This window comes from Vicugna pacos, chromosome 28, assembly GCF_048564905.1.
Source record: "Vicugna pacos chromosome 28, VicPac4, whole genome shotgun sequence".
NCBI lineage: Eukaryota > Metazoa > Chordata > Mammalia > Artiodactyla > Camelidae > Vicugna > Vicugna pacos.
Window position 1 is genome coordinate 509,662 of NC_133014.1, and position 27,705 is coordinate 537,366.

Consider the following 27,705-nt stretch of genomic DNA (forward strand, 5'->3'; position numbering starts at 1 on the left):
TGGCATGAGTGTCCTGGTTCCCCGGATCCTGCGGTGTCTGGCTCTGCAATGACAGTGACCGGCAGCCGGCCCGGCCCGCAGGTCTCAGAGCCCTGCCTGGCCAGGACCACTCCTGCTTCTGCCCCACTCGACCGTCTGCTGCCTGATCAGACTGGGACCTTGGTCATCTCAGTCACCCGGGAGGCAAGAGACACACCCTAGGGCGTGGGCGCCACCTCGGGCAGCAGGGCCCTGCCCCGGTTCTCCACATCCCAGCCAGCCCGCTTGGACCCAGGTTGGTGACGTGATCGGCCCCCCAGGCCTCTGACCCTTCCTCAGCCTGCTCTTGCTTGAGGCAGGACCCCCCCAACATGACTGCCCCACCGCCACCAGTCAGGAAGGGGCTGTGGGGCCACCCGGGTGGGGTCTGAGTGGTGGCCCGGCCTGGGCGGGCCTGCCCTGGGCCTCCCTGTGTTACCTTTCGGTCCCTCTGGCCAAAAGGCCAGAGGCGCCTGGGGTGAGACCCGACCCACTGTCGGCACTGTTGGCAAAGGCCGTTGCTGCGGGCTTTCCGGGGGCCGCGACCTCGGGATCTTGGGATGCAACAAAACATGTCTGAGCTGAGCTGAGTTCACCAGCCAAGTCAGTTGAGAAGTGTCCTTCTCTACACAGCGGGTGCCTGGTGACCTGGGTCCCAAGTTCTGTTGGGCTCTGTTGCCAGGGAAGTGAGGTCACTTCCTGGGGTCCCCTTCCCCAAGCTTCCTCCTTACACAAAGCTCCCCAAGGGCCTTTTTGGGCTGTTGATGGCTCACTTCCCACCCCATGCCATGTCCACCCAGTGACACCAACTCGGCCCCTCCTATAGCCCTGGGGAGGCCTGGATGCAGCCAGGGTCACAGCTCTGATGACACAGCTGGCTTCAGACCCGGCTCCCCCGCCAGCAGTGCTGTCACCCTGGACAAGCCACCTGCTTCTCAGGGTCTCCCCAATCCCCCATCGGCGCAGTGGGGATCATCTGGACCCGGCTTCCTAGGAGAGCCATCATGTCTCTAGAACCACAAACACCTACTGCACCTGTCACCTCTGTGGGCTGGCATCACAGGGAGCTCATGCACAGACTCAGCAAAGGAAGGGCCCCACAGAGGGCTGGTGTGCAGGCCCAGGTGTGTGCAGGCACACGTAGGAGCAGGCCCAGTAGTGTGCAGGCCCAAGAGTGTGCAGGGGTAGGAGAGGGCCGGCCGAATGGGGGCAGGACAAGGAGAGGGAAGGTGCAGGAGTGTGCAGGCCCAGGAGTGTGCAGACGAGGGATTGTGTGGGCCCAGGAGAAGTCAGGCCCAGGAGTGTGCAGGGCCAGAAGTGGGCAGGCCCAAGAGTATGCAGGGCCAGTAGTGTTCAGACCCAGGAGTGTGCAGGACCAGGAGATTTCAGGCCCAGGAGTATGTAGTCACAGGAGGGAGCAGGTACAGGAGTTGCAGGCCCAGGAGTGTACAGGCCCAATTCGTGAAGGCCCAGGTTTGCGCAGGTCCAGGAGTGTGCAGGCCCAGGTGTGTGCAACCCAGGAGTGTGCAGACACGGGAGGGATCAGGCAGAAGAATGTACTGGCCCAGGAGTGTACAGGCCCAGGTGTGTGCAGGCTGTGGGCTGTGCAGGCCCAGGAGTGTGCAGGCCCAGGATTGTTTAGGCCCAGGAGTGTGCAGAGAGAAGAGTGTGCAAGCCCAGGTGGGTGCAGACCCAGGAGTGTGCAGGCCTAGGAGAGCGCAGGCCCTGGAGTGTGCAGGCCAGGAGTGTGCAGGTCGAGGAGAGGGCCGGCCGAATTGGGGGCAGCCCCAAGAGAGGGAAGGCCCAGTAGTGTGCAGACAGAGAGGAGTGTGCAGGCCCAGGGGGGTGCAGGCTCAGGCCAGGACAGGCCCAGGAGTGTACAGGCCTGGGAGAGTGTCGGCACAGCAGTGTGCAGGTAAAGGAGGGAACAGGTGCAGGAATGTACAGGCCCTGGAGTGTGTAGGCCCAGGATTGTGCAGGCACAAGTGGGAGCAGGACCAGTAGTGTGCAGGCCCAAGAGTGTTCAGGTCCAGGAGAGGGCCGGCAGAATTGGGGGCAGGCCATTTAGGAGGAAGGCCCAGGAGTGTGCAGGCCAAGGAGTGTGCACACGAGGGATTGTGCGGGCCCAGGAGAAGATAGGCCCAACAGTGTGCAGGGCCAGAAGTGTTCAGGCCCAGGAGTGTGCAGACAGAGGAGTGTGCAGCCCAAGGAGGGTGCAGGCCCAGACCAGGGCAGGTCCAGGAGTGTACAGGCCCAGTTGTGTGCAGGTCCAGGAGTGTACATGCCCGGGCGTGTGCAGTCCCAGGTGTGTGCAGGCCCAGAGAGGGCAGGCCCCGGTGTGTGCAGGCCCAGGAGTTGCAGGCCCAGGTGTGTGCAGACACCGCAGTGTGCAGAGACAGGAGTGTGTAGGCCCAGGATTGTACAGGCCAAGGGCTGTGCAGGCCAAGCCATTTGGAGCCCCAGGAATGTGCCGGCACAGATGGGAACAAGCCTAGGAGTGAATAGGCATATGTGGGAGAAGACCCAGGAGCGTACAAGCCAAGGTTGATGCAGGCCCAGCTGTGCGTAGGTCCAGGATTCTGTAGGCCCAGGTGTCTGCTGTCCCAGGAGTATGCGGGCCCAGTAGAGGGCAGGCCCTGGAGTGTGTAGGCCCATGATTGTGCAGGCACAAGTGGGAGCAGGACCAGTAGTATGCAGGCCCAAGAGTGTGCAGGTCCAGGAGAGGGCCGGGCGAATTGGGGGCAGGCCCATTAGGGGGAAGGCCCAGGAGTGTGCAGGCCAAGGAGTGTGCACACGAGGGATTGTGCGGGCCCAGGAGAAGGCAGGCCCAGGAGTGTGCAGGGCCAGAAGTGTGCAGGCCCAAGAGTGTGCAGGGCCAGTAGTGTTCAAGCCCAGGAGTGTGCAGGACTAGGAGATTTCAGACCCAGGAGTATGTAGTCACAGGAGGGAGCAGGTACAGGAGTTGCAGGCCCAGGAGTGTACAGGCCCAATTCGTGAAGGCCCAGGTTTGTGCACGTCCAGGAGTGTGCAGGCCCAGGTGTGTGCTGTCCCAGGATTGTGCAGGCCCAGGAGAGGGCAGGCCATGGATTGTGCAGTCCGAGGAGTGTGCAGGCCCAGGAGTGTGCAGACACCAGCTTGTGCAGAGACAAGGGTGTGCAGGCCCAGGATTGTACAGGATCAGGGCTGTGCAGGCCAAGCCGTGTGCAGCCCCAGGATTGTGCCGGCACAGATCGGAACATGCCGAGGAGTGTACAGGCATTGGTGGGATCAGGCCCAGGAGTGTACAAGCCCAGGTTCATGCAGGCCCAGGTGTGGGCAGGTCCAGGAGTGTTTAGGCCCAGGTGAGTGTAGTCCTAGGAGGGTGCAGGCCCAGAAGAGCACCGGCCCTGGAGTGTGCAGGCCCAGGGATATGTAGGTGCAGGAGGGAGCAGGCCCAGGAGTTTTTAGGCCAAGGAGTGTGTAGGGACAGATGCGAGCAGGCCCTGGAGTGTGCAGCCCCAGGAGTGTGCAGGTTCATGAGAGGGTCGGCCGAGGTGTGGGCTGGCCTGGGATAGGGCAGGGCCAGGGGTGTGTAGGCCCAAGACTGTGCTTGCCTAGGAATATGCAGTCACAGGAGGGAGAAGGCCCAACAGTGTGCAGGCCAAGTAGAGTGCAGGCCCAGGCCTGTGCAGTCCCAGGTGTGTGCAGGCCCAGGAGAGGGCAGGCCCCGGTGTGTGCAGGCCCAGGAGTGTGCAGACACAGGAGGGATCAGTCACTGGATTGTGCAGGTCCAGGGGTATACAGGCCCAGTTGTGTGCAGGCCCAACATTGTGTAGGTCCAGGAGTGTACAGGCACAGGAGTGGGCAGACAGAGGAGTGTGCAGGAAAAGGAATATGCAGGCCCAGACCAGGGCAGGCCCAGGTGTGTACAGGCCCATGTGTGTGCAGGCCCCGGATTTGCAGGCCCAGGCGTGGGCAGGCCCAGCATTTTGCAGGCCCAGGAGTGTGCAGGCCCAGGAGTGTGCAGACAGAGGAGTGCGCAGGACAAGGAGGGTGCAGGCCCAGGAGTGTGCAGGCCCTGGAGAGGACAATCCCTGGAATGTGCAGGCCCAGGACTGTGCAGACCAAGCAGTGTGCACCCCCAGGAGTGTGCAGGCACATGTGGGAGCAGCCCCAGTAGTGTGCAGACCCAGGAGTGTGCAGGCAAAGGAGGGTGCAGGCAAAGGAGGGTGCAGGCCCAGTCCAGGGCAGGTCCAGGAGTGTTCAGGCCCAGGAGTGTGCAGACACCGGAGTGTGCAGAGACAGGAGTGTGCAGGCCCAGGGCTGTGCAGACCCAGCAGTGTGCAGGCCCAGGAGTGTGCAGTCCCTGTAGTGTGCAGAACCAGGGGACGTCAGGCCCCAGAGTGTGCAGGCCCAAGAAAGGGCAGGTCCAAGGGTGTTCAGGCGCAGGAATGGGGAGTCCCAGGACCGTGCCCACCAAGCAGAGGGCAGGCCCAGGCGTGTGCATGCCCAGGAGTGTGCAGGCACAGGAGGCAGCAGACCGAGGAGTGTGCAGACCCAGGTGTGTGCAGGCACAAGTGGGAGCAGTCCCAGTAGTGTGCAGGCCCAGAGTGTGCAGGTGCAGGATAGGGCCGGCCGAATTGGGGGCAGGCCCAGGAATTGGAAGGCGCAGGAGTGTGCAGGGCCAGAAGTGTGCTGTCCCAAGAGTGTGCAGTGCCAATAGTGTTCAGGCCCAGGAGTGTTCAGGACCAGGAGTTTGTAGGCCGAGGAGTATGTAGTCACAGGAGGGAGCAGGTACAGGAGTGTGGAAGCCCAGGAGTGTACAGGCCAATGTTCGTGCAGGCCCAGGTGTGCACAGGTCCAGGAGAGTGCATGCCCTGGTGTGTGCAGTCCCAGGAGTCTGCAGGCCCTGGGTGGTGCAGGCCCAGGAGTGTGTAGGTACAGGAGGGAGGAGGCCCAGGAGTTTGCAGGCAAGGAGTGTGTAAGGATAGATGCGTACAGGCCCTGGAGTGTGCAGGCCCTTGAGTGTGCACACGAGGGATTGTGCGAGCCCAGGAGAGGGCAGGCCCAGCAGTGTGCAGGCCCAGGAGTGTGCAGACACAGGAGGGATCAGTCACAGGAGTGTGCAGGTCCAGGAGTATACAGGCCCAGGTGTGTTTAGGCCCAACATTGTGCAGGTCCAGGAGTGTGCAGGCCCAGGAGTGTGCAGACAGAGGAGTGTGCAGGCCAAGGAGGGTGCAGGCCCGGGCCAGGGCAGGCCCAGGAGGGTACAGACCCTGGAGTGTTCAGGCCCAGGAGTATGCATGCCCAGGGCTGTGAGGCCCAGCAGTGTTCAGGCCCTGGATTGTACAGAATCAGGACTATACAGGCCCAGGTGTGTTAATGCCCAAGATTGTGCAGGTCCTGTTGTGTGCAGGCCCATGAGTGTGCAGTTCGAGCAGTGTGCAGGCCCAGTAGTGTGCAAGCCTAGGCCAGTGAAGGCCCAGGCCAGGGAAGTCCCAGGAGTGTACAGGTCCAGGAGTGTGCAGTCCCCGGTGTGCACAGGTCCAGGAGCGTGCAGGCCCAGTAGTGTGCAGTCACAATACGGAACAGGCCAAGGAGTGTGCAGGCCCAGGTGTGTGCAGGCTCTGGGATGTGCAGACCCAGTAGTGTGCAGGCCCAGCAGGGTGCTGTCCCAGGTGTGTGCAGACCCATTATTGTGTAAGCCCAGGAGTGTGCAGGCCCAGGAGTGTGCAGGCGCACAAGTGTGCAGTCCCAGAAGTGTGATGGCACAGGAGGGAGCAGGCCCAGAAGTGTGCAGATCCAGGACTGTGCAGGCCTAGGATAGGTCAGGCCCAGGAGTGTGCAGGTCCAGGAGAGTGCTGGCCGAATTGGGGGCAGGCCCAGCAGAGGGAAGGCGCAGGGGTGTCCAGGCCCAGGTGTGTGCAGACGAGGGATTGTGTGGGCCCAGGAGAAGGCAGGCCCAGGAGTGTGCAGGGCCAGAAGTGTGCAGGCCCAAGAGTATGCAAGGCCAGTAGTGTTCAGGCCCAGGAGTGTGCAGGACCAGGAGATTTCAGGCCCAGGAGTATGTAGTCACAGGAGGGAGCAGGTACAGGGTTGTGCAGGTACAGGAGTGTGCAGGCCCAGGAGTGTGCACACAAGGGATTGTGCGGGCCCAGGACAGGGCAGGCCCAGCCGTGTGCAGGCCCAGGAGGGTACAGACACTGGAGTGTGCAGGCCCAGGAGTGTGCAGGCCCAGGGCTGTGAGGCCCAGCAGTGTTCAGGCCCTGGATTGTAGAGAATCAGGAGTGTGCAGGCCCAGGAGTGTGCAGGCCCACGTAGGAGCAGGCCCAGTAGTGTGCAGGCCCAAGGGTGTGCAGGGGTAGGAGAGGGCCGGCCGAATTGGGGGCAGGCCCAGGAGAGGGAAGGCGCAGGAGTGTGCAGGCCCAGGAGTGTGCTGACGAGGGATTGTGTGGTCCCAGGAGAAGGCAGGCCCTGGAGTGTGCAGGGCCAGAAGTGTGCAGGCCCAAGAGTGTGCAGGGCCAGTAGTGTTCAGGCCCAGGAGTGTGCAGGACCAGGAGATTTCAGGCCCAGGAGTATGTAATCACAGTAGGGAGCAGGTACAGGGTTGTGCAGGTACAGGAGTGTGCAGGCCCAGGAGTGTGCACAGAAGGGATTGTGCGGGCCCAGGACAGGGCAGGCCCAGCCGTGTGCAGGCCCAGGAGGGTACAGACACTGGAGTGTGCAGGCCCAGGAGTGTGCAGGCCCAGGGCTGTGAGGCCCAGCAGTGTTCAGGCTCTGGATTGTAGAGAATCAGGAGTGTGCAGGCCCAGGAGTGTGCAGGCCCACGTAAGAGTAGGCCCAGTAGTGTGCAGACCCAAGGGTGTGCAGGGGTAGGAGAGGGCCGGCCGAATTGGGGGCAGGCCCAAGAGAGGGAAGGCGCAGGAGTGTGCAGGCCCAGGAGTGTGCTGACGAGGGATTGTGTGGGCCCAGGAGAAGGCAGGCCCAGGAGTGTGCAGGGCCAGAAGTGTGCAGGCCCAAGAGTGTGCAGGGCCAGTAGTGTTCAGACCCAGGAGTGTGCAGGACCAGGAGATTTCAGACCCAGGAGTATGTAGTCACAGGAGGGAACAGGTACAGGAGTTGCAGGCCCAGGAGTGTACAGGCCCAATTCGTGAAGACCCAGGTTTGTGCACGTCCAGGAGTGTGCAGGCCCAGGTGTGTGCTGTCCCAGGATTGTGCAGGCCCAGGAGAGGGCAGGCCATGGATTGTGCAGTCCGAGGAGTGTGCAGGCCCAGGAGTGTGCAGACACCAGCTTGTGCAGAGACAAGGGTGTGCAGGCCCAGGATTGTACAGGATCAGGGCTGTGCAGGCCAAGCCGTGTGCAGCCCCAGGATTGTGCCGGCACAGATCGGAACATGCCGAGGAGTGTACAGGCATTGGTGGGATCAGGCCCAGGAGTGTACAAGCCCAGGTTCATGCAGGCCCAGGTGTGGGCAGGTCCAGGAGTGTTTAGGCCCAGGTGAGTGTAGTCCTAGGAGGGTGCAGGCCCAGAAGAGCACCGGCCCTGGAGTGTGCAGGCCCAGGGATATGTAGGTGCAGGAGGGAGCAGGCCCAGGAGTTTTTAGGCCAAGGAGTGTGTAGGGACAGATGCGAGCAGGCCCTGGAGTGTGCAGCCCCAGGAGTGTGCAGGTTCATGAGAGGGTCGGCCGAGGTGTGGGCTGGCCTGGGATAGGGCAGGGCCAGGGGTGTGTAGGCCCAAGACTGTGCTTGCCTAGGAATATGCAGTCACAGGAGGGAGAAGGCCCAACAGTGTGCAGGCCAAGTAGAGTGCAGGCCCAGGCCTGTGCAGGCCCAGGTGTGTGCAGGCCCAGGAGAGGGCAGGCCCCGGTGTTTGCAGGCCCAGGAGTTGCAGACCCAGGTGTGTGCAGACACTGGCGTGTGCACAGACAGGAGTGTGTAGGCCCAGGATTGTACAGGCCAAGGGCTGTGCAGGCCAAGCCATGTGCAGCCCCAGGAATGTGCTGGCACAGATGGGAACAAGCCTAGGAGTGTACAGGCATATGTGGGAGAAGGCCTGGGAGTGTACAAGCCAAGGTTCATGCAGTCACAGGTGTGCGTAGGTCCAGGATTGTGTAGGCCCTGGATTGTACAGAATCAGAAGTATACAGGCCCAGGTGTGTTAATGCCGAAGATTGTGCAGGTCCTGTTGTGTGCAGTCCCATGAAAGTGCAGTTCGAGCAGTGTGCAGGCCCAGTAGTGTGCAAGCCTAGGCCAGTGAAGGCATAGGCCAGGGAAGGCCCAGGAGTGTACAGGTCCAGGAGTGTGCAGGCCCAGGAGAATGCAGTCACAGGAGTGAGCAGGTACAGGAGTGTGCAGGCCCAGGAGTGTACAGGCCCAGGTTCGTGCAGGCCCCGGTGTGCGCAGGTCCAGGAGCGTGCAGGCCCAGTAGTGCGCAGTCACAATATGGAACAGGCCAAGGAGTGTGCAGACCCAGGAGTGTGCAGGCCCAGGAGTGTGCAGGCGCACAAGTGTGCAGTCCCAGAAGTGTGATGGCACAGGAGGGAGCAGGCCCAGAAGTGTGCAGATCCAGGACTGTGCAGGCCTAGGATAGGTCAGGCCCAGGAGTGTGCAGGTCCAGGAGAGTGCCGGCCGAATTGGGGGCAGGCCCAAGAGAGGGAAGGCCCAGTAGTGTGCAGACAGAGGAGTGTGCAGGCCCAGGGGGGTTCAGGCTCAGGCCAGGGCCAGCCCAGGGGTGTACAGGCCCAGGAGTTTGCAGGCCCAGGAGTATGCAGTCACAGGAGTGAGCAGATACAGGAGTGTACAGGCCAACGTTCGTGCAGGCCCAGGTGTGCGCAGGTCCAGGGGCGTGCAGGCCCAGAAGTGTGCAGATTCAATACGGAACCGGCCCGGGAGTGTACAGGCCCAGGTTCCTGCAGGCCCCGGTGTGCGTAGGTCCAGGAGTGCGCAGGTCCAAGAGTGTGCAGGCCCAGTTGTGTGCAGGCCCAGGAATGTGCAGGCCCTGTCGACCCTAGAGGGCAGGATGCTGTGACCAGAGGAGGCGCTCTCTAGGACTGAGGGCGGAGGCCGGGAGAGCAGGCGGATGGAGAGTCGGTGGTGAGGGCTGGAAAGGGGCAGAGCTGCACCAACCAGGTGTGCGGACCTGAGGGCGTGAGGCTGGGCGGCCTGCCGAGGGTGTTCCTGCAGCAGTGCTGGCCCTGGGTGAGGATGTGGTGGGACCAGGGCTGAGCCAGCGGGGCAGAAGGAGGAGGAGCGGGGAGGAGGGCGCCAGAGGGTGCACAGTGGACCGGTCACTGGGCATCTGCAGGTTTGGAGGCGCTCTGCTGTGTGGGGCTCCAGGCCTCCCTGGGTCTGGGGACGTGGGTGTGATGTGACTCGGAAGGAGGCCGGGTGCGCTTCGGACAGCGCCCGCCATCTCTCCCACCCAGGCCCAGTGCTCATGGTCGTGTTGCAGCCTCAGTTTTCCGTCCACTGTCCCAGCAACCCCTTGGTGGTATTCTGAGCAGAGGCAGAGGGTGAGAGTCCTGACTTGGCTTTCCTTCCCTGTGTTTCCAAGTCCACACTCATTCCGCAAGTCGCACGACAGGCCAAGAAATCGGGAGACGCGGTGTCGGGGTAAAGAATAGTGAGTTTATTTGGAAAGGCAGCTGACCGAGAAGATGGCAGGCTAATGTCCTGGAGAGCCACCTTCTCCGAGTGAGACTTCAGGCTCCTTTTACACTCGAAAGGAGAGGGGTTGTGGGTGGTTGGTGCAAAGTCCTTGGTGCAGGAATTCTTTGTTTTTGCAGTTGTGGGTCAGCTCATGGGGCCCCTGTAAAACCTCTAACAAAACAAATGTTACTTTCTGTTCTGCAGCTTGTTGTGTGTATAGGAGAGGAAAAGAGCTCTTATCCTGAAGGCTGAGAGCCTTGAGAACAGGCTCTGCTGTCAATTTCAGGCTGAAGGCAACATTGTTTTACAAAAGGGGCAGAGCTGGTAAGACAGCCTGGAAAACAGCAGAGGGTTAAAGGAAAAAGAACAGATCTAATAGGCAGTCAGATTTGGTCTTTTCTATTACAACTGCTGCCCCAGCAGGGCTGGCCTCAGGGAGGAAGGGTGCCCCTCCGGCCCCCGAGAGCCGCCTGCAGAGGGTGGGGAAGGCAGGGAGGGGTTCTGCCCTGCTGGGGAGGTAAACTAGACATGGCTGATACATGGACAGTGAGTGCAAAGTTAGAAAGCCTCTGGGTTTTCCCTCTTTAGGGAGGGAGAGGGAGGCTCAGCATAGGTCCTTGAGCTTCCGCGAGAAAAGTGGCTCTCAGCCCAGGTCGGCTGCGGGCGCCTCTGGGGTTGTCACACCTGAGGGGCCCTCTGTGGACGGGTCCTGTGTTCTTGGCACTGACGTGGATTTTCCTCCTCCTCTTCCCCAAGGGGCGGTAGAGGCTCCGGGGGCAGCTTCCAGCCGATCACGGCCATCCTGCTGCCCTCATGCACGCTGGCCCTGCACGCCCGGCAGCTGGACGTCAGGCTGCAGCTGGACTACGTCTCCGCCTCGCAGGTAAGAGGAGCCCCGCTGCTTCCCTGGGGGCCGGCAAGGGGGTCCCTCGGGAGGGGTTTCGGTTGGGGGCTCCTGGCTAGACGCCGCAGCCGTGTGAGTGGCACCGTTGGGGTGAAGGAGGCTGGTGCCAGGGACAGGGCAGGCCCAGGAGTGTGCAGGCCCAGGAGTGTGCATGCCCAGGAGTGTGCAGGCATAGGAGGGAGCAGGCCCAGTAGTGTGCAGGCCAAGTAGAGTGCAGGCCCTGAAGTTTGCAGGCCCAGCTGTGTGCAGACAGAGGAGTGTGCAGGCCAAGGAGGGTGCAGGCCCAGGGGTGTACAGGCCCAGGAGTGTGCAGGCCCAGGCGTGTGCAGACTCCGGAGTGTGCAGAGACAGGAGTGTGCAGGCCCAGAATTGTACAGGCCTAGGGCTGTGCAGGCCCAGCAGTGTTCAGGCCCAGGAGTGTGCAAAATCAGGAGTACACAGGCCCAGGTGTGTTCAGGCTCAAGATTGTGCATGTCCTGGAGTGTTCAGGCCCATGAGTGTGCAGTCCAGGAGTGTGCAGGCCCAGTAGTGTGCAAGCCAGGGCCAGAGAAGGCCCATGCCAGGGAAGGCCCAGGAGTGTACAGATCCAGGAGTGTGCAGGCCCAGGAGTGTGCATGCCCAGGAGTGTCCAGATGAGGGGTTTGAGGCCGTGGTGGGATGTACTTCACGGGCATAAATAGCGTAAAGAGCATAAAACTACATGGTAGTGATGGTCGGACAGCATGGGAATGCACTTAATGTTCCTGAAATGCACAATTTAAAAGGGAAAAAAATCTGTATTTTATTAAAGGAAGTGGAAAATGGAAAAATATAGGATGCCATAAATGATGTAAAACAAATAAACTAAACTAAAGAAAAACAAAACAAAAGCAAATTCAGGGGTAGGGAAGTCAACTTCGGGTAGGGGAGGGGATTTATGGTGGGATTTTGGAGAAGGTGTAGGAGGGTGCAGAGGGGGCAGAGCCCTAGGGGGTGATGATGCCTGAAATGGTTCTCCACTGCCCAGCGGCCCAGGTGCAGGTGCAGGAACTGCAGGCTTCTCAGGAGCAGCAAGATCAGCAGGAGCGGCAGGCTCTTCAGGAGTGGCAAGATCAGCAGGAGCGGCAGGCTCTTCAGGAGCGGCGGGCTCTTCAGGAATGGCAGGCTCTTCAGGAGCTGCAGGCTCTTCAGGAGCGGCTAGATGAGCAGGAATGGCAGGCTCTTCAGGAGCTGCAGGCTCTTCAGGAATGGCAGGCTCTTCAGGAGCTGCAGGCTCCTCAGGAGCGGCTAGATCAGCAGGAATGGCGGGCTCTTCAGGAGCGGCTAGATCAGCAGGAATGGCGGGCTCTTCAGGAGCAGCTAGATCAGCAGGAATGGCGGGCTCTTCAGGAGCAGCTAGATCAGCAGGAGCGTCAGGCTCTTCAGGATCGGTGGGCTCTTCAGGAGCGGCAGGCTCTTCAGGAGTGGCAAGATCAGCAGGAGCGGCAGGCTCTTCAGGAGCTGCAGGCTCTTCAGGAGCGGCTAGATCAGCAGGAACAGCAGGTTCTTCAGGAGTGGCTAGATCAGCAGGAATGGCGGGCTCTTCAGGAGCGGCTAGATCAGCAGGAACGGCAGGCGCTTCAGGAGCGGCGGGCTCTTCAGGAGCGGCGGGCTCTTCAGGAATGGCAGGCTCTTCAGGAGCTGCAGGCTCCTCAGGAGCGGCTAGATCAGCAGGAATGGCGGGCTCTTCAGGAGCAGCTAGATCAGCAGGAGCGTCAGGCTCTTCAGGATCGGTGGGCTCTTCAGGAGCGGCAGGCTCTTCAGGAGCCGTGGGCTCTTCAGGAGCGGCGGGCTCTTCAGGAGCGGCTAGATCAGGAGGAGAGGCTTGCTCTTCAGGAGCTGCAGGTTGTTCAAGAGCGGCAAGATCAGCAGGAGCGGCAGGCTCTTCAGGAGCGGCTAGATGAGCAGGAGCAGCAGGCTCTTCAGGAGCTGCAGGCAAGATCCTGGGGAGAGACCTGGGCGATGTCTGGGCAGGAGGCTGTGGTGGTGGGGAGCCCTTCATACCCAGACTCTTCCGGAGCCTGTGCTGGCCTTCCACAGTGTGGCACACCAGCCCCTCACTTGGGGAGCTGGCATGAGTGTCCTGGTTCCCCGGATCCTGCGGTGTCTGGCTCTGCAATGACAGTGACCGGCAGCCGGCCCGGCCCGCAGGTCTCAGAGCCCTGCCTGGCCAGGACCACTCCTGCTTCTGCCCCACTCGACCGTCTGCTGCCTGATCAGACTGGGACCTTGGTCATCTCAGTCACCCGGGAGGCAAGAGACACACCCTAGGGCGTGGGCGCCACCTCGGGCAGCAGGGCCCTGCCCCGGTTCTCCACATCCCAGCCAGCCCGCTTGGACCCAGGTTGGTGACGTGATCGGCCCCCCAGGCCTCTGACCCTTCCTCAGCCTGCTCTTGCTTGAGGCAGGACCCCCCCAACATGACTGCCCCACCGCCACCAGTCAGGAAGGGGCTGTGGGGCCACCCGGGTGGGGTCTGAGTGGTGGCCCGGCCTGGGCGGGCCTGCCCTGGGCCTCCCTGTGTTACCTTTCGGTCCCTCTGGCCAAAAGGCCAGAGGCGCCTGGGGTGAGACCCGACCCACTGTCGGCACTGTTGGCAAAGGCCGTTGCTGCGGGCTTTCCGGGGGCCGCGACCTCGGGATCTTGGGATGCAACAAAACATGTCTGAGCTGAGCTGAGTTCACCAGCCAAGTCAGTTGAGAAGTGTCCTTCTCTACACAGCGGGTGCCTGGTGACCTGGGTCCCAAGTTCTGTTGGGCTCTGTTGCCAGGGAAGTGAGGTCACTTCCTGGGGTCCCCTTCCCCAAGCTTCCTCCTTACACAAAGCTCCCCAAGGGCCTTTTTGGGCTGTTGATGGCTCACTTCCCACCCCATGCCATGTCCACCCAGTGACACCAACTCGGCCCCTCCTATAGCCCTGGGGAGGCCTGGATGCAGCCAGGGTCACAGCTCTGATGACACAGCTGGCTTCAGACCCGGCTCCCCCGCCAGCAGTGCTGTCACCCTGGACAAGCCACCTGCTTCTCAGGGTCTCCCCAATCCCCCATCGGCGCAGTGGGGATCATCTGGACCCGGCTTCCTAGGAGAGCCATCATGTCTCTAGAACCACAAACACCTACTGCACCTGTCACCTCTGTGGGCTGGCATCACAGGGAGCTCATGCACAGACTCAGCAAAGGAAGGGCCCCACAGAGGGCTGGTGTGCAGGCCCAGGTGTGTGCAGGCACACGTAGGAGCAGGCCCAGTAGTGTGCAGGCCCAAGAGTGTGCAGGGGTAGGAGAGGGCCGGCCGAATGGGGGCAGGACAAGGAGAGGGAAGGTGCAGGAGTGTGCAGGCCCAGGAGTGTGCAGACGAGGGATTGTGTGGGCCCAGGAGAAGTCAGGCCCAGGAGTGTGCAGGGCCAGAAGTGGGCAGGCCCAAGAGTATGCAGGGCCAGTAGTGTTCAGACCCAGGAGTGTGCAGGACCAGGAGATTTCAGGCCCAGGAGTATGTAGTCACAGGAGGGAGCAGGTACAGGAGTTGCAGGCCCAGGAGTGTACAGGCCCAATTCGTGAAGGCCCAGGTTTGCGCAGGTCCAGGAGTGTGCAGGCCCAGGTGTGTGCAACCCAGGAGTGTGCAGACACGGGAGGGATCAGGCAGAAGAATGTACTGGCCCAGGAGTGTACAGGCCCAGGTGTGTGCAGGCTGTGGGCTGTGCAGGCCCAGGAGTGTGCAGGCCCAGGATTGTTTAGGCCCAGGAGTGTGCAGAGAGAAGAGTGTGCAAGCCCAGGTGGGTGCAGACCCAGGAGTGTGCAGGCCTAGGAGAGCGCAGGCCCTGGAGTGTGCAGGCCAGGAGTGTGCAGGTCGAGGAGAGGGCCGGCCGAATTGGGGGCAGCCCCAAGAGAGGGAAGGCCCAGTAGTGTGCAGACAGAGAGGAGTGTGCAGGCCCAGGGGGGTGCAGGCTCAGGCCAGGACAGGCCCAGGAGTGTACAGGCCTGGGAGAGTGTCGGCACAGCAGTGTGCAGGTAAAGGAGGGAACAGGTGCAGGAATGTACAGGCCCTGGAGTGTGTAGGCCCAGGATTGTGCAGGCACAAGTGGGAGCAGGACCAGTAGTGTGCAGGCCCAAGAGTGTTCAGGTCCAGGAGAGGGCCGGCAGAATTGGGGGCAGGCCATTTAGGAGGAAGGCCCAGGAGTGTGCAGGCCAAGGAGTGTGCACACGAGGGATTGTGCGGGCCCAGGAGAAGATAGGCCCAACAGTGTGCAGGGCCAGAAGTGTTCAGGCCCAGGAGTGTGCAGACAGAGGAGTGTGCAGCCCAAGGAGGGTGCAGGCCCAGACCAGGGCAGGTCCAGGAGTGTACAGGCCCAGTTGTGTGCAGGTCCAGGAGTGTACATGCCCGGGCGTGTGCAGTCCCAGGTGTGTGCAGGCCCAGAGAGGGCAGGCCCCGGTGTGTGCAGGCCCAGGAGTTGCAGGCCCAGGTGTGTGCAGACACCGCAGTGTGCAGAGACAGGAGTGTGTAGGCCCAGGATTGTACAGGCCAAGGGCTGTGCAGGCCAAGCCATTTGGAGCCCCAGGAATGTGCCGGCACAGATGGGAACAAGCCTAGGAGTGAATAGGCATATGTGGGAGAAGACCCAGGAGCGTACAAGCCAAGGTTGATGCAGGCCCAGCTGTGCGTAGGTCCAGGATTCTGTAGGCCCAGGTGTCTGCTGTCCCAGGAGTATGCGGGCCCAGTAGAGGGCAGGCCCTGGAGTGTGTAGGCCCATGATTGTGCAGGCACAAGTGGGAGCAGGACCAGTAGTATGCAGGCCCAAGAGTGTGCAGGTCCAGGAGAGGGCCGGGCGAATTGGGGGCAGGCCCATTAGGGGGAAGGCCCAGGAGTGTGCAGGCCAAGGAGTGTGCACACGAGGGATTGTGCGGGCCCAGGAGAAGGCAGGCCCAGGAGTGTGCAGGGCCAGAAGTGTGCAGGCCCAAGAGTGTGCAGGGCCAGTAGTGTTCAAGCCCAGGAGTGTGCAGGACTAGGAGATTTCAGACCCAGGAGTATGTAGTCACAGGAGGGAGCAGGTACAGGAGTTGCAGGCCCAGGAGTGTACAGGCCCAATTCGTGAAGGCCCAGGTTTGTGCACGTCCAGGAGTGTGCAGGCCCAGGTGTGTGCTGTCCCAGGATTGTGCAGGCCCAGGAGAGGGCAGGCCATGGATTGTGCAGTCCGAGGAGTGTGCAGGCCCAGGAGTGTGCAGACACCAGCTTGTGCAGAGACAAGGGTGTGCAGGCCCAGGATTGTACAGGATCAGGGCTGTGCAGGCCAAGCCGTGTGCAGCCCCAGGATTGTGCCGGCACAGATCGGAACATGCCGAGGAGTGTACAGGCATTGGTGGGATCAGGCCCAGGAGTGTACAAGCCCAGGTTCATGCAGGCCCAGGTGTGGGCAGGTCCAGGAGTGTTTAGGCCCAGGTGAGTGTAGTCCTAGGAGGGTGCAGGCCCAGAAGAGCACCGGCCCTGGAGTGTGCAGGCCCAGGGATATGTAGGTGCAGGAGGGAGCAGGCCCAGGAGTTTTTAGGCCAAGGAGTGTGTAGGGACAGATGCGAGCAGGCCCTGGAGTGTGCAGCCCCAGGAGTGTGCAGGTTCATGAGAGGGTCGGCCGAGGTGTGGGCTGGCCTGGGATAGGGCAGGGCCAGGGGTGTGTAGGCCCAAGACTGTGCTTGCCTAGGAATATGCAGTCACAGGAGGGAGAAGGCCCAACAGTGTGCAGGCCAAGTAGAGTGCAGGCCCAGGCCTGTGCAGTCCCAGGTGTGTGCAGGCCCAGGAGAGGGCAGGCCCCGGTGTGTGCAGGCCCAGGAGTGTGCAGACACAGGAGGGATCAGTCACTGGATTGTGCAGGTCCAGGGGTATACAGGCCCAGTTGTGTGCAGGCCCAACATTGTGTAGGTCCAGGAGTGTACAGGCACAGGAGTGGGCAGACAGAGGAGTGTGCAGGAAAAGGAATATGCAGGCCCAGACCAGGGCAGGCCCAGGTGTGTACAGGCCCATGTGTGTGCAGGCCCCGGATTTGCAGGCCCAGGCGTGGGCAGGCCCAGCATTTTGCAGGCCCAGGAGTGTGCAGGCCCAGGAGTGTGCAGACAGAGGAGTGCGCAGGACAAGGAGGGTGCAGGCCCAGGAGTGTGCAGGCCCTGGAGAGGACAATCCCTGGAATGTGCAGGCCCAGGACTGTGCAGACCAAGCAGTGTGCACCCCCAGGAGTGTGCAGGCACATGTGGGAGCAGCCCCAGTAGTGTGCAGACCCAGGAGTGTGCAGGCAAAGGAGGGTGCAGGCAAAGGAGGGTGCAGGCCCAGTCCAGGGCAGGTCCAGGAGTGTTCAGGCCCAGGAGTGTGCAGACACCGGAGTGTGCAGAGACAGGAGTGTGCAGGCCCAGGGCTGTGCAGACCCAGCAGTGTGCAGGCCCAGGAGTGTGCAGTCCCTGTAGTGTGCAGAACCAGGGGACGTCAGGCCCCAGAGTGTGCAGGCCCAAGAAAGGGCAGGTCCAAGGGTGTTCAGGCGCAGGAATGGGGAGTCCCAGGACCGTGCCCACCAAGCAGAGGGCAGGCCCAGGCGTGTGCATGCCCAGGAGTGTGCAGGCACAGGAGGCAGCAGACCGAGGAGTGTGCAGACCCAGGTGTGTGCAGGCACAAGTGGGAGCAGTCCCAGTAGTGTGCAGGCCCAGAGTGTGCAGGTGCAGGATAGGGCCGGCCGAATTGGGGGCAGGCCCAGGAATTGGAAGGCGCAGGAGTGTGCAGGGCCAGAAGTGTGCTGTCCCAAGAGTGTGCAGTGCCAATAGTGTTCAGGCCCAGGAGTGTTCAGGACCAGGAGTTTGTAGGCCGAGGAGTATGTAGTCACAGGAGGGAGCAGGTACAGGAGTGTGGAAGCCCAGGAGTGTACAGGCCAATGTTCGTGCAGGCCCAGGTGTGCACAGGTCCAGGAGAGTGCATGCCCTGGTGTGTGCAGTCCCAGGAGTCTGCAGGCCCTGGGTGGTGCAGGCCCAGGAGTGTGTAGGTACAGGAGGGAGGAGGCCCAGGAGTTTGCAGGCAAGGAGTGTGTAAGGATAGATGCGTACAGGCCCTGGAGTGTGCAGGCCCTTGAGTGTGCACACGAGGGATTGTGCGAGCCCAGGAGAGGGCAGGCCCAGCAGTGTGCAGGCCCAGGAGTGTGCAGACACAGGAGGGATCAGTCACAGGAGTGTGCAGGTCCAGGAGTATACAGGCCCAGGTGTGTTTAGGCCCAACATTGTGCAGGTCCAGGAGTGTGCAGGCCCAGGAGTGTGCAGACAGAGGAGTGTGCAGGCCAAGGAGGGTGCAGGCCCGGGCCAGGGCAGGCCCAGGAGGGTACAGACCCTGGAGTGTTCAGGCCCAGGAGTATGCATGCCCAGGGCTGTGAGGCCCAGCAGTGTTCAGGCCCTGGATTGTACAGAATCAGGACTATACAGGCCCAGGTGTGTTAATGCCCAAGATTGTGCAGGTCCTGTTGTGTGCAGGCCCATGAGTGTGCAGTTCGAGCAGTGTGCAGGCCCAGTAGTGTGCAAGCCTAGGCCAGTGAAGGCCCAGGCCAGGGAAGTCCCAGGAGTGTACAGGTCCAGGAGTGTGCAGTCCCCGGTGTGCACAGGTCCAGGAGCGTGCAGGCCCAGTAGTGTGCAGTCACAATACGGAACAGGCCAAGGAGTGTGCAGGCCCAGGTGTGTGCAGGCTCTGGGATGTGCAGACCCAGTAGTGTGCAGGCCCAGCAGGGTGCTGTCCCAGGTGTGTGCAGACCCATTATTGTGTAAGCCCAGGAGTGTGCAGGCCCAGGAGTGTGCAGGCGCACAAGTGTGCAGTCCCAGAAGTGTGATGGCACAGGAGGGAGCAGGCCCAGAAGTGTGCAGATCCAGGACTGTGCAGGCCTAGGATAGGTCAGGCCCAGGAGTGTGCAGGTCCAGGAGAGTGCCGGCCGAATTGGGGGCAGGCCCAGCAGAGGGAAGGCGCAGGAGTGTCCAGGCCCAGGTGTGTGCAGACGAGGGATTGTGTGGGCCCAGGAGAAGGCAGGCCCAGGAGTGTGCAGGGCCAGAAGTGTGCAGGCCCAAGAGTATGCAAGGCCAGTAGTGTTCAGGCCCAGGAGTGTGCAGGACCAGGAGATTTCAGGCCCAGGAGTATGTAGTCACAGGAGGGAGCAGGTACAGGGTTGTGCAGGTACAGGAGTGTGCAGGCCCAGGAGTGTGCACACAAGGGATTGTGCGGGCCCAGGACAGGGCAGGCCCAGCCGTGTGCAGGCCCAGGAGGGTACAGACACTGGAGTGTGCAGGCCCAGGAGTGTGCAGGCCCAGGGCTGTGAGGCCCAGCAGTGTTCAGGCCCTGGATTGTAGAGAATCAGGAGTGTGCAGGCCCAGGAGTGTGCAGGCCCACGTAGGAGCAGGCCCAGTAGTGTGCAGGCCCAAGGGTGTGCAGGGGTAGGAGAGGGCCGGCTGAATTGGGGGCAGGCCCAGGAGAGGGAAGGCGCAGGAGTGTGCAGGCCCAGGAGTGTGCTGACGAGGGATTGTGTGGTCCCAGGAGAAGGCAGGCCCTGGAGTGTGCAGGGCCAGAAGTGTGCAGGCCCAAGAGTGTGCAGGGCCAGTAGTGTTCAGGCCCAGGAGTGTGCAGGACCAGGAGATTTCAGGCCCAGGAGTATGTAATCACAGTAGGGAGCAGGTACAGGGTTGTGCAGGTACAGGAGTGTGCAGGCCCAGGAGTGTGCACAGAAGGGATTGTGCGGGCCCAGGACAGGGCAGGCCCAGCCGTGTGCAGGCCCAGGAGGGTACAGACACTGGAGTGTGCAGGCCCAGGAGTGTGCAGGCCCAGGGCTGTGAGGCCCAGCAGTGTTCAGGCCCTGGATTGTAGAGAATCAGGAGTGTGCAGGCCCAGGAGTGTGCAGGCCCACGTAAGAGTAGGCCCAGTAGTGTGCAGACCCAAGGGTGTGCAGGGGTAGGAGAGGGCCGGCCGAATTGGGGGCAGGCCCAAGAGAGGGAAGGCGCAGGAGTGTGCAGGCCCAGGAGTGTGCTGATGAGGGATTGTGTGGGCCCAGGAGAAGGCAGGCCCAGGAGTGTGCAGGGCCAGAAGTGTGCAGGCCCAAGAGTGTGCAGGGCCAGTAGTGTTCAGACCCAGGAGTGTGCAGGACCAGGAGATTTCAGGCCCAGGAGTATGTAGTCACAGGAGGGAACAGGTACAGGAGTTGCAGGCCCAGGAGTGTACAGGCCCAATTCGTGAAGACCCAGGTTTGTGCACGTCCAGGAGTGTGCAGGCCCAGGTGTGTGCTGTCCCAGGATTGTGCAGGCCCAGGAGAGGGCAGGCCATGGATTGTGCAGTCCGAGGAGTGTGCAGGCCCAGGAGTGTGCAGACACCAGCTTGTGCAGAGACAGGGGTGTGCAGGCCCAGGATTGTACAGGATCAGGGCTGTGCAGGCCAAGCCGTGTGCAGCCCCAGGATTGTGCCGGCACAGATCGGAACATGCCGAGGAGTGTACAGGCATTGGTGGGATCAGGCCCAGGAGTGTACAAGCCCAGGTTCATGCAGGCCCAGGTGTGGGCAGGTCCAGGAGTGTTTAGGCCCAGGTGAGTGTAGTCCTAGGAGGGTGCAGGCCCAGAAGAGCACCGGCCCTGGAGTGTGCAGGCCCAGGGATATGTAGGTGCAGGAGGGAGCAGGCCCAGGAGTTTTTAGGCCAAGGAGTGTGTAGGGACAGATGCGAGCAGGCCCTGGAGTGTGCAGCCCCAGGAGTGTGCAGGTTCATGAGAGGGTCGGCCGAGGTGTGGGCTGGCCTGGGATAGGGCAGGGCCAGGGGTGTGTAGGCCCAAGACTGTGCTTGCCTAGGAATATGCAGTCACAGGAGGGAGAAGGCCCAACAGTGTGCAGGCCAAGTAGAGTGCAGGCCCAGGCCTGTGCAGGCCCAGGTGTGTGCAGGCCCAGGAGAGGGCAGGCCCCGGTGTTTGCAGGCCCAGGAGTTGCAGACCCAGGTGTGTGCAGACACTGGCGTGTGCACAGACAGGAGTGTGTAGGCCCAGGATTGTACAGGCCAAGGGCTGTGCAGGCCAAGCCATGTGCAGCCCCAGGAATGTGCTGGCACAGATGGGAACAAGCCTAGGAGTGTACAGGCATATGTGGGAGAAGGCCTGGGAGTGTACAAGCCAAGGTTCATGCAGTCACAGGTGTGCGTAGGTCCAGGATTGTGTAGGCCCTGGATTGTACAGAATCAGAAGTATACAGGCCCAGGTGTGTTAATGCCGAAGATTGTGCAGGTCCTGTTGTGTGCAGTCCCATGAAAGTGCAGTTCGAGCAGTGTGCAGGCCCAGTAGTGTGCAAGCCTAGGCCAGTGAAGGCATAGGCCAGGGAAGGCCCAGGAGTGTACAGGTCCAGGAGTGTGCAGGCCCAGGAGAATGCAGTCACAGGAGTGAGCAGGTACAGGAGTGTGCAGGCCCAGGAGTGTACAGGCCCAGGTTCGTGCAGGCCCCGGTGTGCGCAGGTCCAGGAGCGTGCAGGCCCAGTAGTGCGCAGTCACAATATGGAACAGGCCAAGGAGTGTGCAGACCCAGGAGTGTGCAGGCCCAGGAGTGTGCAGGCGCACAAGTGTGCAGTCCCAGAAGTGTGATGGCACAGGAGGGAGCAGGCCCAGAAGTGTGCAGATCCAGGACTGTGCAGGCCTAGGATAGGTCAGGCCCAGGAGTGTGCAGGTCCAGGAGAGTGCCGGCCGAATTGGGGGCAGGCCCAAGAGAGGGAAGGCCCAGTAGTGTGCAGACAGAGGAGTGTGCAGGCCCAGGGGGGTTCAGGCTCAGGCCAGGGCCGGCCCAGGGGTGTACAGGCCCAGGAGTTTGCAGGCCCAGGAGTATGCAGTCACAGGAGTGAGCAGATACAGGAGTGTACAGGCCAACGTTCGTGCAGGCCCAGGTGTGCGCAGGTCCAGGGGCGTGCAGGCCCAGAAGTGTGCAGATTCAATACGGAACCGGCCCGGGAGTGTACAGGCCCAGGTTCCTGCAGGCCCCGGTGTGCGTAGGTCCAGGAGTGCGCAGGTCCAAGAGTGTGCAGGCCCAGTTGTGTGCAGGCCCAGGAATGTGCAGGCCCTGTCGACCCTAGAGGGCAGGATGCTGTGACCAGAGGAGGCGCTCTCTAGGACTGAGGGCGGAGGCCGGGAGAGCAGGCGGTTGGAGAGTCGGTGGTGAGGGCTGGAAAGGGGCAGAGCTGCACCAACCAGGTGTGCGGACCTGAGGGCGTGAGGCTGGGCGGCCTGCCGAGGGTGTTCCTGCAGCAGTGCTGGCCCTGGGTGAGGATGTGGTGGGACCAGGGCTGAGCCAGCGGGGCAGAAGGAGGAGGAGCGGGGAGGAGGGCGCCAGAGGGTGCACAGTGGACCGGTCACTGGGCATCTGCAGGTTTGGAGGCGCTCTGCTGTGTGGGGCTCCAGGCCTCCCTGGGTCTGGGGACGTGGGTGTGATGTGACTCGGAAGGAGGCCGGGTGCGCTTCGGACAGCGCCCGCCATCTCTCCCACCCAGGCCCAGTGCTCATGGTCGTGTTGCAGCCTCAGTTTTCCGTCCACTGTCCCAGCAACCCCTTGGTGGTATTCTGAGCAGAGGCAGAGGGTGAGAGTCCTGACTTGGCTTTCCTTCCCTGTGTTTCCAAGTCCACACTCATTCCGCAAGTCGCACGACAGGCCAAGAAATCGGGAGACGCGGTGTCGGGGTAAAGAATAGTGAGTTTATTTGGAAAGGCAGCTGACCGAGAAGATGGCAGGCTAATGTCCTGGAGAGCCACCTTCTCCGAGTGAGACTTCAGGCTCCTTTTACACTCGAAAGGAGAGGGGTTGTGGGTGGTTGGTGCAAAGTCCTTGGTGCAGGAATTCTTTGTTTTTGCAGTTGTGGGTCAGCTCATGGGGCCCCTGTAAAACCTCTAACAAAACAAATGTTACTTTCTGTTCTGCAGCTTGTTGTGTGTATAGGAGAGGAAAAGAGCTCTTATCCTGAAGGCTGAGAGCCTTGAGAACAGGCTCTGCTGTCAATTTCAGGCTGAAGGCAACATTGTTTTACAAAAGGGGCAGAGCTGGTAAGACAGCCTGGAAAACAGCAGAGGGTTAAAGGAAAAAGAACAGATCTAATAGGCAGTCAGATTTGGTCTTTTCTATTACAACTGCTGCCCCAGCAGGGCTGGCCTCAGGGAGGAAGGGTGCCCCTCCGGCCCCCGAGAGCCGCCTGCAGAGGGTGGGGAAGGCAGGGAGGGGTTCTGCCCTGCTGGGGAGGTAAACTAGACATGGCTGATACATGGACAGTGAGTGCAAAGTTAGAAAGCCTCTGGGTTTTCCCTCTTTAGGGAGGGAGAGGGAGGCTCAGCATAGGTCCTTGAGCTTCCGCGAGAAAAGTGGCTCTCAGCCCAGGTCGGCTGCGGGCGCCTCTGGGGTTGTCACACCTGAGGGGCCCTCTGTGGACGGGTCCTGTGTTCTTGGCACTGACGTGGATTTTCCTCCTCCTCTTCCCCAAGGGGCGGTAGAGGCTCCGGGGGCAGCTTCCAGCCGATCACGGCCATCCTGCTGCCCTCATGCACGCTGGCCCTGCACGCCCGGCAGCTGGACGTCAGGCTGCAGCTGGACTACGTCTCCGCCTCGCAGGTAAGAGGAGCCCCGCTGCTTCCCTGGGGGCCGGCAAGGGGGTCCCTCGGGAGGGGTTTCGGTTGGGGGCTCCTGGCTAGACGCCGCAGCCGTGTGAGTGGCACCGTTGGGGTGAAGGAGGCTGGTGCCAGGGACAGGGCAGGCCCAGGAGTGTGCAGGCCCAGGAGTGTGCATGCCCAGGAGTGTGCAGGCATAGGAGGGAGCAGGCCCAGTAGTGTGCAGGCCAAGTAGAGTGCAGGCCCTGAAGTTTGCAGGCCCAGCTGTGTGCAGACAGAGGAGTGTGCAGGACAAGGAGGGTGCAGGCCCAGGAGTGTGCAGGCCCTGGAGAGGACAATCCCTGGAATGTGCAGGCCCAGGACTGTGCAGACCAAGCAGTGTGCACCCCCAGGAGTGTGCAGGCACATGTGGGAGCAGCCCCAGTAGTGTGCAGACCCAGGAGTGTGCAGGCAAAGGAGGGTGCAGGCAAAGGAGGGTGCAGGCCCAGTCCAGGGCAGGTCCAGGAGTGTTCAGGCCCAGGAGTGTGCAGACACCGGAGTGTGCAGAGACAGGAGTGTGCAGGCCCAGGGCTGTGCAGACCCAGCAGTGTGCAGGCCCAGGAGTGTGCAGTCCCTGTAGTGTGCAGAACCAGGGGACGTCAGGCCCCAGAGTGTGCAGGCCCAAGAAAGGGCAGGTCCAAGGGTGTTCAGGCGCAGGAATGGGGAGTCTCAGGACCGTGCCCACCAAGCAGAGGGCAGGCCCAGGCGTGTGCATGCCCAGGAGTGTGCAGGCACAGGAGGCAGCAGACCGAGGAGTGTGCAGACCCAGGTGTGTGCAGGCACAAGTGGGAGCAGTCCCAGTAGTGTGCAGGCCCAGAGTGTGCAGGTGCAGGATAGGGCCGGCCGAATTGGGGGCAGGCCCAGGAATTGGAAGGCGCAGGAGTGTGCAGGGCCAGAAGTGTGCTGTCCCAAGAGTGTGCAGTGCCAATAGTGTTCAGGCCCAGGAGTGTTCAGGACCAGGAGTTTGTAGGCCGAGGAGTATGTAGTCACAGGAGGGAGCAGGTACAGGAGTGTGGAAGCCCAGGAGTGTACAGGCCAATGTTCGTGCAGGCCCAGGTGTGCACAGGTCCAGGAGAGTGCATGCCCTGGTGTGTGCAGTCCCAGGAGTCTGCAGGCCCTGGGTGGTGCAGGCCCAGGAGTGTGTAGGTACAGGAGGGAGGAGGCCCAGGAGTTTGCAGGCAAGGAGTGTGTAAGGATAGATGCGTACAGGCCCTGGAGTGTGCAGGCCCTTGAGTGTGCACACGAGGGATTGTGCGAGCCCAGGAGAGGGCAGGCCCAGCAGTGTGCAGGCCCAGGAGTGTGCAGACACAGGAGGGATCAGTCACAGGAGTGTGCATCCAGGAGTATACAGGCCCAGGTGTGTTTAGGCCCAACATTGTGCAGGTCCAGGAGTGTGCAGGCCCAGGAGTGTGCAGACAGAGGAGTGTGCAGGCCAAGGAGGGTGCAGGCCCGGGCCAGGGCAGGCCCAGGAGGGTACAGACCCTGGAGTGTTCAGGCCCAGGAGTATGCATGCCCAGGGCTGTGAGGCCCAGCAGTGTTCAGGCCCTGGATTGTACAGAATCAGGACTATACAGGCCCAGGTGTGTTAATGCCCAAGATTGTGCAGGTCCTGTTGTGTGCAGGCCCATGAGTGTGCAGTTCGAGCAGTGTGCAGGCCCAGTAGTGTGCAAGCCTAGGCCAGTGAAGGCCCAGGCCAGGGAAGTCCCAGGAGTGTACAGGTCCAGGAGTGTGCAGTCCCCGGTGTGCACAGGTCCAGGAGCGTGCAGGCCCAGTAGTGTGCAGTCACAATACGGAACAGGCCAAGGAGTGTGCAGGCCCAGGTGTGTGCAGGCTCTGGGATGTGCAGACCCAGTAGTGTGCAGGCCCAGCAGGGTGCTGTCCCAGGTGTGTGCAGACCCATTATTGTGTAAGCCCAGGAGTGTGCAGGCCCAGGAGTGTGCAGGCGCACAAGTGTGCAGTCCCAGAAGTGTGATGGCACAGGAGGGAGCAGGCCCAGAAGTGTGCAGATCCAGGACTGTGCAGGCCTAGGATAGGTCAGGCCCAGGAGTGTGCAGGTCCAGGAGAGTGCCGGCCGAATTGGGGGCAGGCCCAGCAGAGGGAAGGCGCAGGAGTGTCCAGGCCCAGGTGTGTGCAGACGAGGGATTGTGTGGGCCCAGGAGAAGGCAGGCCCAGGAGTGTGCAGGGCCAGAAGTGTGCAGGCCCAAGAGTATGCAAGGCCAGTAGTGTTCAGGCCCAGGAGTGTGCAGGACCAGGAGATTTCAGGCCCAGGAGTATGTAGTCACAGGAGGGAGCAGGTACAGGGTTGTGCAGGTACAGGAGTGTGCAGGCCCAGGAGTGTGCACACAAGGGATTGTGCGGGCCCAGGACAGGGCAGGCCCAGCCGTGTGCAGGCCCAGGAGGGTACAGACACTGGAGTGTGCAGGCCCAGGAGTGTGCAGGCCCAGGGCTGTGAGGCCCAGCAGTGTTCAGGCCCTGGATTGTAGAGAATCAGGAGTGTGCAGGCCCAGGAGTGTGCAGGCCCACGTAGGAGCAGGCCCAGTAGTGTGCAGGCCCAAGGGTGTGCAGGGGTAGGAGAGGGCCGGCCGAATTGGGGGCAGGCCCAGGAGAGGGAAGGCGCAGGAGTGTGCAGGCCCAGGAGTGTGCTGACGAGGGATTGTGTGGTCCCAGGAGAAGGCAGGCCCTGGAGTGTGCAGGGCCAGAAGTGTGCAGGCCCAAGAGTGTGCAGGGCCAGTAGTGTTCAGGCCCAGGAGTGTGCAGGACCAGGAGATTTCAGGCCCAGGAGTATGTAATCACAGTAGGGAGCAGGTACAGGGTTGTGCAGGTACAGGAGTGTGCAGGCCCAGGAGTGTGCACAGAAGGGATTGTGCGGGCCCAGGACAGGGCAGGCCCAGCCGTGTGCAGGCCCAGGAGGGTACAGACACTGGAGTGTGCAGGCCCAGGAGTGTGCAGGCCCAGGGCTGTGAGGCCCAGCAGTGTTCAGGCCCTGGATTGTAGAGAATCAGGAGTGTGCAGGCCCAGGAGTGTGCAGGCCCACGTAAGAGTAGGCCCAGTAGTGTGCAGACCCAAGGGTGTGCAGGGGTAGGAGAGGGCCGGCCGAATTGGGGGCAGGCCCAAGAGAGGGAAGGCGCAGGAGTGTGCAGGCCCAGGAGTGTGCAGGACCAGGAGATTTCAGACCCAGGAGTATGTAGTCACAGGAGGGAACAGGTACAGGAGTTGCAGGCCCAGGAGTGTACAGGCCCAATTCGTGAAGACCCAGGTTTGTGCACGTCCAGGAGTGTGCAGGCCCAGGTGTGTGCAGGCCCAGGAGAATGCAGTCACAGGAGTGAGCAGGTACAGGAGTGTGCAGGCCCAGGAGTGTACAGGCCCAGGTTCGTGCAGGCCCCGGTGTGCGCAGGTCCAGGAGCGTGCAGGCCCAGTAGTGCGCAGTCACAATATGGAACAGGCCAAGGAGTGTGCAGACCCAGGAGTGTGCAGGCCCAGGAGTGTGCAGGCGCACAAGTGTGCAGTCCCAGAAGTGTGATGGCACAGGAGGGAGCAGGCCCAGAAGTGTGCAGATCCAGGACTGTGCAGGCCTAGGATAGGTCAGGCCCAGGAGTGTGCAGGTCCAGGAGAGTGCCGGCCGAATTGGGGGCAGGCCCAAGAGAGGGAAGGCCCAGTAGTGTGCAGACAGAGGAGTGTGCAGGCCCAGGGGGGTTCAGGCTCAGGCCAGGGCCGGCCCAGGGGTGTACAGGCCCAGGAGTTTGCAGGCCCAGGAGTATGCAGTCACAGGAGTGAGCAGATACAGGAGTGTACAGGCCAACGTTCGTGCAGGCCCAGGTGTGCGCAGGTCCAGGGGCGTGCAGGCCCAGAAGTGTGCAGATTCAATACGGAACCGGCCCGGGAGTGTACAGGCCCAGGTTCCTGCAGGCCCCGGTGTGCGTAGGTCCAGGAGTGCGCAGGTCCAAGAGTGTGCAGGCCCAGTTGTGTGCAGGCCCAGGAATGTGCAGGCCCTGTCGACCCTAGAGGGCAGGATGCTGTGACCAGAGGAGGCGCTCTCTAGGACTGAGGGCGGAGGCCGGGAGAGCAGGCGGTTGGAGAGTCGGTGGTGAGGGCTGGAAAGGGGCAGAGCTGCACCAACCAGGTGTGCGGACCTGAGGGCGTGAGGCTGGGCGGCCTGCCGAGGGTGTTCCTGCAGCAGTGCTGGCCCTGGGTGAGGATGTGGTGGGACCAGGGCTGAGCCAGCGGGGCAGAAGGAGGAGGAGCGGGGAGGAGGGCGCCAGAGGGTGCACAGTGGACCGGTCACTGGGCATCTGCAGGTTTGGAGGCGCTCTGCTGTGTGGGGCTCCAGGCCTCCCTGGGTCTGGGGACGTGGGTGTGATGTGACTCGGAAGGAGGCCGGGTGCGCTTCGGACAGCGCCCGCCATCTCTCCCACCCAGGCCCAGTGCTCATGGTCGTGTTGCAGCCTCAGTTTTCCGTCCACTGTCCCAGCAACCCCTTGGTGGTGTTCTGAGCAGAGGCAGAGGGT

General features: G+C 61.9%; 4 protein-coding genes across 4 annotated transcripts in view; 2 read left to right on the forward strand and 2 right to left on the reverse strand.

The window, feature by feature from the left end:
* On the forward strand, window positions 1-21,062 carry LOC140690053 (uncharacterized). The gene is made up of 5 exons (XM_072951575.1): window positions 1-274; window positions 9,850-9,969; window positions 10,402-10,528; window positions 11,556-12,300; window positions 21,044-21,062. The coding sequence occupies exons 3-5, from the start codon at window positions 10,459-10,461 to the stop codon at window positions 21,060-21,062; spliced, it is 834 nt and encodes a 277-aa protein (XP_072807676.1). The 5' UTR covers window positions 1-274; window positions 9,850-9,969; window positions 10,402-10,458.
* Window positions 1-27,705, reverse strand: part of LOC116277736 (ankyrin repeat domain-containing protein 26-like) — a 533,747-nt gene that overhangs the window by 318,377 nt on the left and 187,665 nt on the right.
* Window positions 1-27,705, reverse strand: part of LOC140690089 (uncharacterized) — a 380,224-nt gene that overhangs the window by 265,311 nt on the left and 87,208 nt on the right. The gene's annotated exons all lie outside the window — the stretch shown is intronic.
* Window positions 12,788-27,705, forward strand: part of LOC140690054 (uncharacterized) — a 23,431-nt gene continuing 8,513 nt past the window's right edge. The window contains exons 1-2 of the mRNA XM_072951576.1: window positions 12,788-12,911; window positions 23,039-23,165. The gene's annotated coding sequence lies outside the window, so the exon portion shown is untranslated. The remainder of the gene's footprint in view (window positions 12,912-23,038; window positions 23,166-27,705) is intronic.

Coding starts and splice junctions, on each gene's coding strand:
- LOC140690053 (XM_072951575.1), top strand. CDS start 10,459: ATGCACGCTGGCCCTGCACGCCCGGCAGCTGGACGTCAGGCTGCAGCT. Junction 10,529..11,555: donor ACTACGTCTCCGCCTCGCAG/GTAAGAGGAGCC, acceptor TCCACTGCCCAG/CGGCCCAGGTGCAGGTGCAG.